General features: G+C 42.6%; 1 protein-coding gene across 4 annotated transcripts in view; it reads right to left on the minus strand.

Moving 5' to 3' along the window:
- LOC143334571 (uncharacterized) overlaps positions 1 to 12,447 on the minus strand; it is a 32,059-nt gene that overhangs the window by 18,815 nt on the left and 797 nt on the right. Inside the window, exons 2-5 of one of the 4 annotated variants that reach the window (XM_076753410.1) lie at positions 3,061 to 3,150; positions 1,416 to 2,102; positions 793 to 1,149; positions 46 to 153 (exon numbers count right to left, since the gene is read on the minus strand). In XM_076753410.1, coding sequence (XP_076609525.1) covers positions 46 to 153; positions 793 to 1,149; positions 1,416 to 2,102; positions 3,061 to 3,150 — 1,242 coding nt within the window. Of the gene's footprint in view, positions 1 to 45; positions 154 to 792; positions 1,150 to 1,415; positions 2,103 to 2,793; positions 3,151 to 12,447 lie in introns of all 4 variants that reach the window. The other 3 variants (XM_076753409.1, XM_076753408.1, XM_076753411.1) reach the window with 3 other exon arrangements.

Raw genomic sequence — 12,447 nt, forward strand, 5'->3', positions numbered from 1 at the left:
GTGGTGAGGATGTAAAACTGCTGGTTGTGTTGGTGCTGCTTGAACCTGAGGTTGAAGCTACAGTCGTGTCAGAAACTGGAGCAGTGGTTGGTGCCTCGGTGCTCATTCCTCCATCACTGGTGACACTCTGTGTGGTGGCTGCTGTCGCCATTCCTACAGTCAAAAGAAAAGCAGAAAAATAATCAGCTCATCACCTTTTCTTTAATGGCCACATCTCATTAAGGTGAAAAAATATTTTAAATGCATGATGTGATTGGCTCTGGTGTTCCCCCGTGGTGGTATCAGATAAGACATGCGAGAGAGCAACAAAGACCAGACAAATGTCCAGATACATGTGCCAACAGCAACATATGACTGCAGTGGTGTTCACTGACAGTGTCTCATTTTTCCAAAAACAAAAACGTAGGTCATCAGCATAAATGTGAGAAAGTGAAATGTGATTTTTTTGGCCACTTCTCAGCAGCATAAGATATAACCACAATCAAGTAACATGCACATTCATTTGAAGTAGATTTCGATTGATTTTGACTTGGAATTTAGTGAGGAAAGTGGAAATATCAGTAACAAGGACTCAAAGCAGCACTGTGCCTCAGTACAGCCTCAGAAGGCATGACTGTAGACTTTTGAAGATGTCAAAAATCTGCATTCAGAGACCTGAAGAATGTGCACACTTGTAAAATTACCCAGTGCAGCTTTAACTTCGAGTCCTCACTGAATTCCCTCTCACCTGCATGTTGTTGTATATTATTTTGTAAGAACAAACGTCAACAGTCGTCATGCTGTTAGTCCTACCTCCTGAGGTGGTTGTTGAGGGACTAGGGGTGGTGATATCTAAAGTGGGGGTTAAGGTGCTACTGCCTGGGGAGGAGTTTGTAGGGAGAGAGCTGGAGGTGGAGATGGAGGTAGGAGAGGAGGGTGTGGGTCCAGTTGTGAGTGTTGTAACTGCAGTGATGGTGGAGGATGGGGTGGTGGTGGACAGAGTCTCAGGCGAGGTGTTAGTAGATGCTGTTAATGTAGATGCAGTCAGGACAGGTGAAGATGTTTCTGGAGTGACTGTACTTGTACTTGCTGGACTGCTGCTGGTGTAAGCGGTTGGTGAGGATGTAAAACTGCTGGTCACATCGTGTGTGGTGGTTGCTGTCATCATTCCTACATTCAAAAGAAAAGCACAAAAATAACCAGCTCATCACCTTTTCTTTCGGGGCCACATCTTATTAAGGTGTTGAGAGGTTAAATGTATGATGTAAATGACGAGAAACAGACACATTTGAAATTTGACTCTGGTGACCTGACACATGTACACACTTGTAAAATGCTTTAACTTTGAGTCCTCACTGAATTCCCTCTCACCTGCATGTTGTTGTATATTATTTTGTAAGAACAAACATCAACACTCGTCATGCTGTTAGTCCTACCTCCTGAGGTGGTTGTTGAGGGACTAGGGGTGGTGATATCTAAAGTGGAGGTTAAGGTGCTACTGCCTAGGGAGGAGTTTGTAGGGAGAGAGCTGGAGGTGGAGATGGAGGTAGGAGAGGAGGGTGTGGGTCCAGTTGTGAGTGTTGTAACTGCAGTGACGGTGGAGGATGGGGTGGTGGCGGACAGAGTCTCAGGCGAGGTGTTAGTGGATGCTGTTAGTGTAGATGCAGTCAGGACAGGTGAAGATGTTTCTGGAGTGACTGTACTTGTACTTGCTGGACTACTGCTGGTGTAAGCAGTCGGCGTACTTTCAGTTTCACTGGTGGTTGTGTGCACGGTTGATAAGCTTGGAGTTGCATCGGTGGTTGTCTGTGTGGTTGGTGTATCTGTGATTTCGTTGGTGGTGGTGTCTGTGGTTACAGTGCTGTGAGGATTTGTAGAAGTGGTTGATGGTTTCGTAGTTGTAGATTCTGTTGTGCCATTTTCTGTAGTTGTAGCTGGTGCTGAGGTTGTGGACTGCTCTGTGGCGGACGGTGGTGAGGATGTAAAACTGCTGGTTGTGTTGGTGTTGCTTGAACCTGAGGTTGAAGCTACAGTCGTGTCAGAAACTGGAGCAGTGGTTGGTGTCTTGGTGCTTGTTCCTCCATCACTGGTGACACTCTGTGTGGTGGCTGCTGTCGTCGTTCCTACAGTCAAAAGAAACGCAGAAAAATAATCAGCTCATCACCTTTTCTTTAATGCCACATCTCAAGGTGAAAAAATATTTTAAATGCATGATGTGATTGACCAGAAACAGAAGCATTTCAAATGTTCTGACTCTGGTGTTCCCCCGTGGTGGTATCAGATAAGACATGTGAGAGAGCAACAAAGACCAGACAAATGTCCAGATACATGTGCCGACAGCAACACATGACTGCACCGGTATTCACTGACAGTGTCTCATTTTTCCAAGAACAAAAACGTAGGTCATTAGCATAAATGTGAAAAAAGCTAAATAAAAGGTTTGAGGCTTTAAACCGCAGTTCAAGGACTTTTTTTGGCCACTTCTCAGCAGATATGAACACAATCAAGTAACATGCACATTCATTTGAAGTAGATTTCGACTGATTTTGACTTGGAATTTAGTGAGGACAGTGGAAATATCAGTAACAAGGACTCAAAGCAGCACTGTGCCTCAGTACAGCCTCAGAGGGCATGACTGTGGACTTTTGAAGATGTCAAAAATCTGCATTCAGAGACCTGAAGAACATGCACACTTGTAAAATTACCCAGTGCAGCTTTAACTTCGAGTCCTCACTGAATTCCCTCTCACCTGCATGTTGTTTTATATTATTTTGTAAGAACAAACATCAACAGTCGTCATGCTGTTAGTCCTACCTCCTGAGGTGGTTGTTGAGGGACTAGGGGTGGTGGTATCTAAAGTGGGGGTTAAGGTGCTACTGCCTGGGGAGGAGTTTGTAGGGAGAGAGCTGGAGGTGGAGATGGAGGTAGGAGAGGAGGGTGTGGGTCCAGTTGTGAGTGTTGTAACTGCAGTGACGGTGGAGGATGGGGTGGTGGTGGACAGAGTCTCAGGCGAGGTGTTAGTGGATGCTGTTAGTGTAGATGTAGTCAGGACAGGTGCAGATGTTTCTGGAGTGACTGTACTTGTACTTGATGGACTGCTGCTGGTGTAAGCGGTTGGTGAGGATGTAAAACTGCTGGTCACATCATGTGTGGTGGTTGCTGTCATCATTCCTACATTCAAAAGAAAGGCACAAAAATAACCAGCTCATCACCTTTTCTTTCGGGGCCACATCTCATTAAGGTGTTGAGAGGTTAAATGTATGATGTAAATGACGAGAAACAGACACATTTGAAATTTGACTCTGGTGACCTGACACATGTACACACTTGTAAAATGCTTTAACTTTGAGTCCTCACTGAATTCCCTCTCACCTGCATGTTGTTGTATATTATTTTGTAAGAACAAACATAAACACTCGTCATGCTGTTAGTCCTACCTCCTGAGGTGGTTGTTGAGGGACTAGGGGTGGTGGTATCTAAAGTGGAGGTTAAGGTGCTACTGCCTAGGGAGGAGTTTGTAGGGAGAGAGCTGGAGGTGGAGATGGAGGTAGGAGAGGAGGACGTGGGTTCAGCTGTTGTGATTGTGGTGGAGGATGAAGGTGTGGTGGTGGTCTCAGGTGATGCCTGTTCCCATTTAACCTGCTCCCCTTTTTGGCTTTGAGTTTATGGGGGGACAGAGGAAGGCAGAGGGCAGCTTGAGGAGTGGTACAAACAGCAGGAGGGCTTTGATAATGGCTTAGCCTGTTTACCTCAGCTCCTCATCTGCATGCATTGAATCATTACATTCAAAGCCCCTTTTCAGCAGCCAGAGAGCACATGTACTACTGAGAGCCACATGGTTGGATGCAGTTTTCCCCTGTAAGTCATTTCAAAAGCATCAGGAAGGGGTGAGAAAATCAGGGCTAATATCAGATCCTGAGGGTGATTTGATTATTTTCTGCGTACAAGGCACTGTGTGACCTAATGTCTTTATCTTATCTGTCTTTAAGAGTTGAAAAACCACAGGCTGCACACACCCTGTGACAGCAGGCTTCTATGGATACGATGTACCTGATGTGCACACACACTCACCTTAAAAAGCATATATCATGGGAGTGGACAAAGACATTAAGCAATCAACGTTCGACGGGGAAGTGACAAAGGGTGGAAAAGATGTTTATAGTCTCACGTGATGTTTTTAATGGTCATAAAGCAACAAAAGTAAGGGTACAGTAAGCAGAACTAGATCCATGTGTGGAGCAGCGTAGCGGGAGATCATTGCTGTAAAACACACATATCAATTTGTGATGGGCTCTTCCACATTAAGTCTTAAAAGCAATCTCAACGGATGACTGGAGATCAAGATTAATGAAAAACCTCTTAAAGATCCAGTCGACCCTGTCGTGATTAGCCCTGTTACATTATGTGTGTTACATTTTAGCAGAATATCCACTTCAAAGACTTGTGTGTGTTTCCATGAATAACTGAGTTGGAGGTTAAATATTTCACTGTGCACCTCATTCCTGCATACCTGACATTCTATTAAAATCTCAAAGGTCAAAGTTTTATCTGCTCGTATCAAAAATAATCACATTTTTCAGACTCCTGTTGGCTTATAGAAACTGGGCAGTTTCTGTTTACACTCCATCCTGCAGATCAGTCTGGTGTGTGTTGCTTCACTACATTAGTAGTGGCAGTGGAAGTCCTAAACATTTTCATCAACACACAATCAGCTAATTATCCAAGACGCTGCAAATGTTAGCATGGTTGGCTAACTAGCTCACTACCTACTGCAGTAAGCATTAAGGCACTCAGCATGTATTTTATGGGGTTACAGGCTACTTTGAAAAAATACCCGTTCAGGACCGAGACATCCACTGTTTGTGGATACGTGAGGCATCTCATGAGGCTATGCCTGTTATGGGGGTTACCTGCTTACCCTTTGCTTTGATTGCCTAAAACGTTAGTTAATCAATCAAGGAGAAGTGAGGAGAGAGCAAAATGACCAGACTGGGAGAAACTGACTGAACCAAAGGTTTGTCAAGCACCAGCATTTGGACAAACTAAGCACGATAAACAACATAGATCCAAACTTGATTACAGAGCCCGATGCACGAACTCCACTCACATACCCGGACATTATAAGCTATCCCCTTTTTGAACTGAGTGCATACGCTTTGCATGACTTTGAAAGCTACAGATCCGGAGACTCATGAATAGTTTTGCAGTTGCTGGCTGCAACATCTGTGTATTTACAAGGCAGGCAACCTGCAGAGCGTGGAGCACGGTCATTCTTCCAAAGGGAAGGTGGCCCTGAGTCTCAGGTTGATTTACTGACAGTCAAATGATTTGTATAATCAGATTCTTCTTAAGTAACTGACTGAACAGAAAGTATTTATTATCATTATTGCACTGTGTGTAGCTGTTGCCATAACTACATTTTAAGATCAACTTGGTGCAATGTCTGTTTCTTGCATACAGGCCTGCACATCACTACTTACAAGCAATGAGGGATGTTGTCTGCCAGATCGACCAACCACAGGGACGCACATCAGATGTGCAGCTAGCCACTGATTTTACATCGAGCACCGTCATCAGGTCAGAATTTTCATTTGTTGTACAGTATAATGTTTATGACGAAATACCTGCAGAACTATTCACCGTTATATTATCATTATTATTTGGACATTGTAACACGATCTGGCAGGAACATGTTGTGAACGTGTTTTATTGGTTGTTATGTCGTTATAATCGAGCTTATCAACTCAATTAGCCTGATAATCGTATCAAACTACATGGAAAATATGAACAGAATCATAAAAACCAACTGATAAATTGATTAGTTTATCAGTTACTATATTCTCAATAACCTCTAATGGCAGACACACGCGCACACACGTTTCCTTTACTGTTGCGAACATTACATACATTTACATTCATTTCCTGGAGACTTACCCTAAGGCTAGTCTTTTACCTTCACCTAACCTTAATAAACTGTATGTGGGAGAGACCGGCAACCAACTAATTTTAAGAATCCAACAACATATTTTTAGGATGAACAGTGGGAACGGTACAAACGTTTTATAGACTCATTTTAAACTCCATGGCCCGCACAACCTCCAGAGCGTGGGCCTGGAGAACAATCAACGGTGGTCCACGGCGCAGCAACAGGCGTGGGGAGGAGATGGATCCACCAGCTGAAAACAATTCAGCCAACAGGACTCAATGAGAAATTTTAACGTGAATCCATCCTCCATCTTCTTTTTCAATGGAATATTGATCTCCCCGTTCTTTTGAATGTTTCTCCCTCCAACAGTGTTTTACCCAGGTCCCCTCCTGCACCGCGGCTACTGTCTTCTAATGTGTTCCTCATTATTATTTTTCTTTTCATGAGAGCACCTCTGCATTATGTTTTCAAAAATGACTGTGTATTCTTTAAAACAATTGTATTATATATAATTTACTGTTTGCGGTGTTTTTGCGGTAATTTGTTTTTACCCCTCCTTCTTTGTCCAATAATCAAGAAAATCAGGACAGCACTTATCTCCCCCCCTTTTTAAAGCACTTTTTAACTAATTTATTTATTTATTATTTATATTCTATACTCTATATATTCATGTGTGCATGCATGTTTTTTTGTAACAATTTTCCTCTATATATATTTATCACTTTTAATACATGTGTGTTTTATCATTGAGCCTCTCCTTTAATCAATCCAGTATTTTAACCTATAGTATATAATCTATTTAAAATCTATTACTAAATTATTGATTTATTTACTGGTCTTTGACAACAAACAGTCATTTGAACACACTCTTTCTATAACCTCAGGGGAAAAAACGTCTTTTAGAAACTAAGGTAGGTGTTTATTAAAGAAAAAATGGTTTTCATTTATATTAGCTTTCTGCTACACCACCTGCGCTTCGGACCCCCTAAAATTAGTACAGCAGCCCCACCCTTACTTTAATCATTTTCTTTTCTTTTATCTACTTATTTAACTTTTCTTACAGATATTCTTTTAATGATTCTCTCCTTTTTTATCTTGGGAGGACCATCTTTTAACCACCAGTGGTTTTATTTCAAACGTCCTTTTAATATTGTAACATCCAATAGGATGTTGTGTTTTTACCTTACCTAGCCCTAACCTTAACCCCCTTGTCTTCATCATAAAATTTAATGCTTTACATTATAGGGACTTGTGTTTTGTCCCCATAAGGCAGGTAGGATGTTGAGTCCCCACAATGTACCTGTGTGTGAACACATTTACGCCCCCACAACATGAGTAATACACATCCACACATGTATAGAACAAAAATAAAAAGCAGACTCCCACCCAACTGACTGTCGTAAGTTGCAGCCCTGATTTGTTAACCTATGAGTGTTACACTGGACCTTGACATAAGAGCATTATTACAGTTTGAACATCAGATGTCTTTTTATGCCTGTAAAGCTATGAATCTGTAAACTACTGTCATCCTTATCACCTCCTGCTGCTCCAGCTAAGTCCATTACAAGTAGAGCACACAGAGTGAAATAAAGGCTATCGTTTGGAGGTATTGCGCAATAATTCTTTACACAGTCTCACCTGGAAAACAAAATATGAAAGGGTTTTTTTTTTTGGGTGTGATGACATTTCTAAAGCTATCTAGATTGTTGTGATAAGAAATGTTGATATGAGATTAGCTTTGATGTCATGTACACAAAGGCCACACGACTGAGCTGACCTTGGGTTTTTAATATGTGGCTGCCATGTACAGTAATTATTATCTGATTATGTAAAGATGTTGAAGCTGAGACCTTGAAAATGTCCAACTGAACAAAGGTTCCCGGCCTGCTGAGGTATTTCTCGTACAAGGAAGTGATGGACAAAAGGGAAATTGTCATAGAGAAGAATGCGTACAGCCCATCATGAACAAACAGTTGTTCTCCTTCCACTGTCCTTTTCATAGTGATAATTGCTTCAAAGCTCAGTGCTGCTTCTCTATTTCCATTTAAATGGAAATGTCAGCAAGTTTCAGTGACAACCGATGTCGCCCTGATCAAAGACCGAAAAACTTCTCCCACTTCACCACATGCACAGCGTTTCTTAAATTACATGTTAGCGGCCTGATGCTTGTTTTTGTGAGTTTTCTAGGTGTCCTGTGTTGGTAAAGTTACAGTCAGTCAGTGTAACATAGTTGAAACAGTGGAGTAATTAAGAGCATGCTCTGCCTTGCACGTCTAACAGGGAGCCTTGTCTCTGAGGATTTAACCCAAAACCGGATAATCCCCTGCAGACACAAAAGGGATGACTGGGTCAGGCAGGGTGTCAAGTGGGTCTAAGGTCGGCCTGCGAGCACACACTCAGGAGGATGTGGATAAGAAGGTCCGGCTTTGCCCACCAACTCAAATACGAACGCCTGCTAGTTGGTTTGCAAACTATCACTGTGCTGATGCACCGACACGCCTCTCCACCTCTATTTTTCTCAACACAGAAGTCAAATAAGCGCAGTGTAGGACTAAAGGAAGCGTCTGCCTCCAGCTGCACCTCACTTCATATCACTAACAGTAGCAGAAACAAAGACAGATGGAGCCAAATGTAAGCACTGATGCTTGTGTTGCACTTCAGGAGACTTTTGTTCATGCGACATAACGGCACTCCTGTGAAGTACTGCTCCTGAACTGTCAGATCCAGTTCCACCAGCCCACATCGTCCACTTCCTGTCCACATTGCCACTCCTGGAGAGTAATTTTTGTCTGTATTAATTACACACCAGAACAACTCCCAAGCAGCCCAGACAGCTCTCCTGGTTTCTCACTGTTACCATGAAATATTTCCAGTGTATTGTTGGTGTTGTGGGGAAAGAACGTTCCTGAAATAGTTCTTTATCGCATCCAGCAGCGGTGCGAGAAGGACGGAGTCGGAGCTGATTTTTAAAGAGGGCACAGAGAGCAGGAGACGAACTGACAGGTTGTGACCCAACAATCAGGAAGAGCCTGAGGCCAAAAGGCAGCATCTCATTAGGAGGCTGAGGAGTCGTGTGGAGAGCTGACCTACAGTGATGTGTGTGTGTGTGTGTGTGTGTGTGTGTGTGTGTGTGTGTGTGTGTTTCAGAAAACATGCAGTATGACATCTGAAACAAGCTGATTAAAGACAAAAATGCTGGAGGCATGCTGGACTGCAGCTCACAGCTAATTACTGGTCACACTTTGGGTCCCTTTGCCAGCCAATGGGAGTGAACCTTTCTTGCAGACTGTTTTATGACCTCCTGGTATTTAAAGGTGCCCACTCTTGCATTACAAAAACCCACAGCACACCAGCAGATACACACAGGCCTTCAGCATTCACTGCTGAGTGAAAACCAGGCCTGAGGGCTGCCACATCAAAGCCACACAGCTGACGCCGGGTCACCAGGGGCGACCTCACAGGACTCAGAGTCCATCATCCTGCTGAGAGCCTCCTGTCAACAGTCTGATCAAAGATACACTGACGCCTCAAATGCTGGAGGTGAAGGGCTGGGAAATATGTCAATATCCCAGTAATAGTCAAAATACTGTGGACATATACTGCACACTGAGCTGGAGCTGAAACCATCAGATGACTACTTGGTAAATAACCTGACAACCTTGTTGCTTATTGATTAGTTAGAAAGTTATTTTGGAGCTGAAGCAGTTCCAGTGTCTAAAGCATTTGTTGCTTTTCTTTGTCTTATATGATACTGAAGTAAATATTTAGGTTTTATTGGTCACACAAAACAAGACACTAGATAACATGCAATCAATAAATCCACAAAATAACAAGGTGCAGCCCTTCACTTGCCACTTTATTAGGCACACCTAGCTAAAAATTAAGCAGTCTAATACAACAGTATCGCAATAAATTCTTCCTTTACAAAGGTAATCATGTTGATCTTCTTGATATGAATGTACCCACATCTTTAGCTGGAGCCTATTTTAACAACTTTAAATCCTCTATTGTGTAGAAATACATCATATTTTATAATATTTATATTTTTTTTTCTGCTAACTATACCTTTTTAATAAATGCAGTGAAAAGTACAGTATTTTCCCTGTAGAGGTAAAAAGCAGTTAACGCTCACATAGTTTTATAACCAATAATCAAAGCTGGTTGCTGCATTTCTAAACCTTTATTTTCCTCACTGCTTTGTGGGATTCTCTGAGTCGTTTTATTGTGTTTTAAAGAGTATTATTGTGTTTTGGTAACATGCTTTTTATGAGTCTGCAAATTCTTAACAATTTTGTATGATGTTTCTTGGAAATAACTATGTAATTTCTTAGTAATTATAGAGAAAATGGATGCAAAGTTCTGTTCTTTTAAGTTATTTTTAAACAAGTTCACTGTAGTTCGTTCATAAGAAGTTTCCCTGAAACTGCTGATCTTTTGAGCCCAAGTTTATTTTTCATACCTGCTGAATCACTTCCATATTTCAATCACGTTTTACTCTGCTAACAACTGACTGCAAATGAAACAATTTAACACTTTTTCCTTTATAATCAGTAACCAATCACGCAACCAAGTCAGCGAAAAGTCAATGACATTTTCTTTTATCATTCAGTGCAGACAAAAACAGTGTGTATCATTAACAGACTAAGACTAAGACTTTGCTCTCCTTTATCTCACATAAACTTCACTTTGGCGGGGATTGAGGCTCTTCCTGTTACTGACAAGACAAACGTGATGCCAGACGCACACGTGCCGCCCAACGCACACACACAACATCTCAGGCCAGCGTCGCTATTGCACGAGGACGCACTGAGCGGCACAGCAAACAAGAAGCCAATCAGATGTTGAGTTTCGATCTCTATTTATTCCAGGTGATGATGTCATACTGTGAGTCCTTTTCTCATATGGCCTCCAGTTTAAATGGCGTCCTCAATAAGAGGATAGCAGAAAAGAGTGGTCTGCATCCGAGCAAACAGAGCTCTTATACTGTAACTCTGAGGCAACAGATGGCTCCCTGGAGCAGGGCTCAGTCGCAGGGCCTCTGCACATATCATATCCAATTAAAGCTCCGCCAGCACATGCTTTCCAATTACAGAGTGAGATTTACTGCCCCGGAGCAGGTCTAATCCAACAGGATACAGCAGGGCCGCAGCGACGGAGGGAGGGGAAAAAAAGTGTACATGAGAGGTGGACGGGAAAACAACAGCAGCAGCTGAGAGAGCGTCCGGTGAGGAAGATGACATCGATTATCGGAACAGAGGAGGAGGAACTGAGCTGGTTAACATGAGCTCTTTATGTACTTCTCCCACTGATAGCATGACTGCAAATAAAGGCTGAAAAGGTGCATGAGCCTAGAGCTGCAAGATTATTGGCCGAACAATCAATCAGTTGATTGACAGAAAATGCTTTTAATTTAAGTAAAAATGCCAAATCTCTGGTTGCAGCCTCTCAAATGTGCCGATTTGCTGCTTTTCATTGTTTTATATGTAGCAGAAAATTGAATATCTGACCATTAGTCAGACAAAAGCTAACTGGGGACATTGCTGTGTCCTCTTTTAACATTTCATCAATTAAGCAATTTATCAATTAATCCACTACAATATGAAAATAATGGTTAGACGCAGCCCGACATGGGTGGGTTCATTCCAATAACCGTGTGTTCACTCCTGGCGATGACATGATAAATGATTAACGCATGTGGCCTTGCAGAGGAAACCGTAGCAGAGATTTCTTATAGAGGGCACAAGAAAATGTGGCGCCAGAGGAGGAGGATCACGACCCTCAGGAGGTCTTTTCATCTGGACCTCTTTACTGCTACTTCAGGCACACTCAGTCACGCCGCAAACTGGAGCCTCCATCAACTCCCAGTCTTCCTCTAGCTACATCCAAGTCTGTGTTTCTATAGAGGTCGACACATGACAGGAGGGGAATCACACAAACAGCCTGCAGGCCTGCAGCGAGGCTCCAGCACATGACTCTATGGGAACTTTAAATCACAGAGATGCACTTCAGACCGGTCCAAAACAATGCAAAGGGTGACCAATGGATTTAACTGCAGCTAAGCTTAGCCGGTCTGTACAGTGGAGAGCTCATCAAAATTCCTCCGGGCAGCTTCACCACGCTGTGGAGGGGGTCCGCCTATGCACACACCGAGTGAACGCTGTGTGTGGAGTGTGCTGCACTTCAGGGGGCCGGCTGGTGTTTGGCCAAAGCCTCCTCCCAAGCATCCATCCACCCCCGGAGAGCTTTGAGTCACACTGACGGAGCAGTGAGTCACAGGTTAAGACTATTCATGAATGTGTAGAAAAAAAAGCAAAAGAGGAGGAAAAGGTGTATTTTTCTTAAGAAACTTCAATAAGTAGCACAAGTTTTTTCCTTTAAACGTATTCCTTGGAAAATATATGACAATTATCATTAAATTTTCTATGTCCTCAGCTCAAAACTACACTTTACTAGTTTGAAACATCAGATTTGCCTCCGTCTCCCTCTTGTGCTTGACGAAGTCTGATATGTTGTATTTCCATAGATATAATGTATTCGATACC

The sequence above is a fragment of the Chaetodon auriga genome, chromosome 16 (assembly GCF_051107435.1).
Source record: "Chaetodon auriga isolate fChaAug3 chromosome 16, fChaAug3.hap1, whole genome shotgun sequence".
In the NCBI taxonomy this organism is placed as follows: Eukaryota; Metazoa; Chordata; class Actinopteri; order Chaetodontiformes; family Chaetodontidae; genus Chaetodon; species Chaetodon auriga.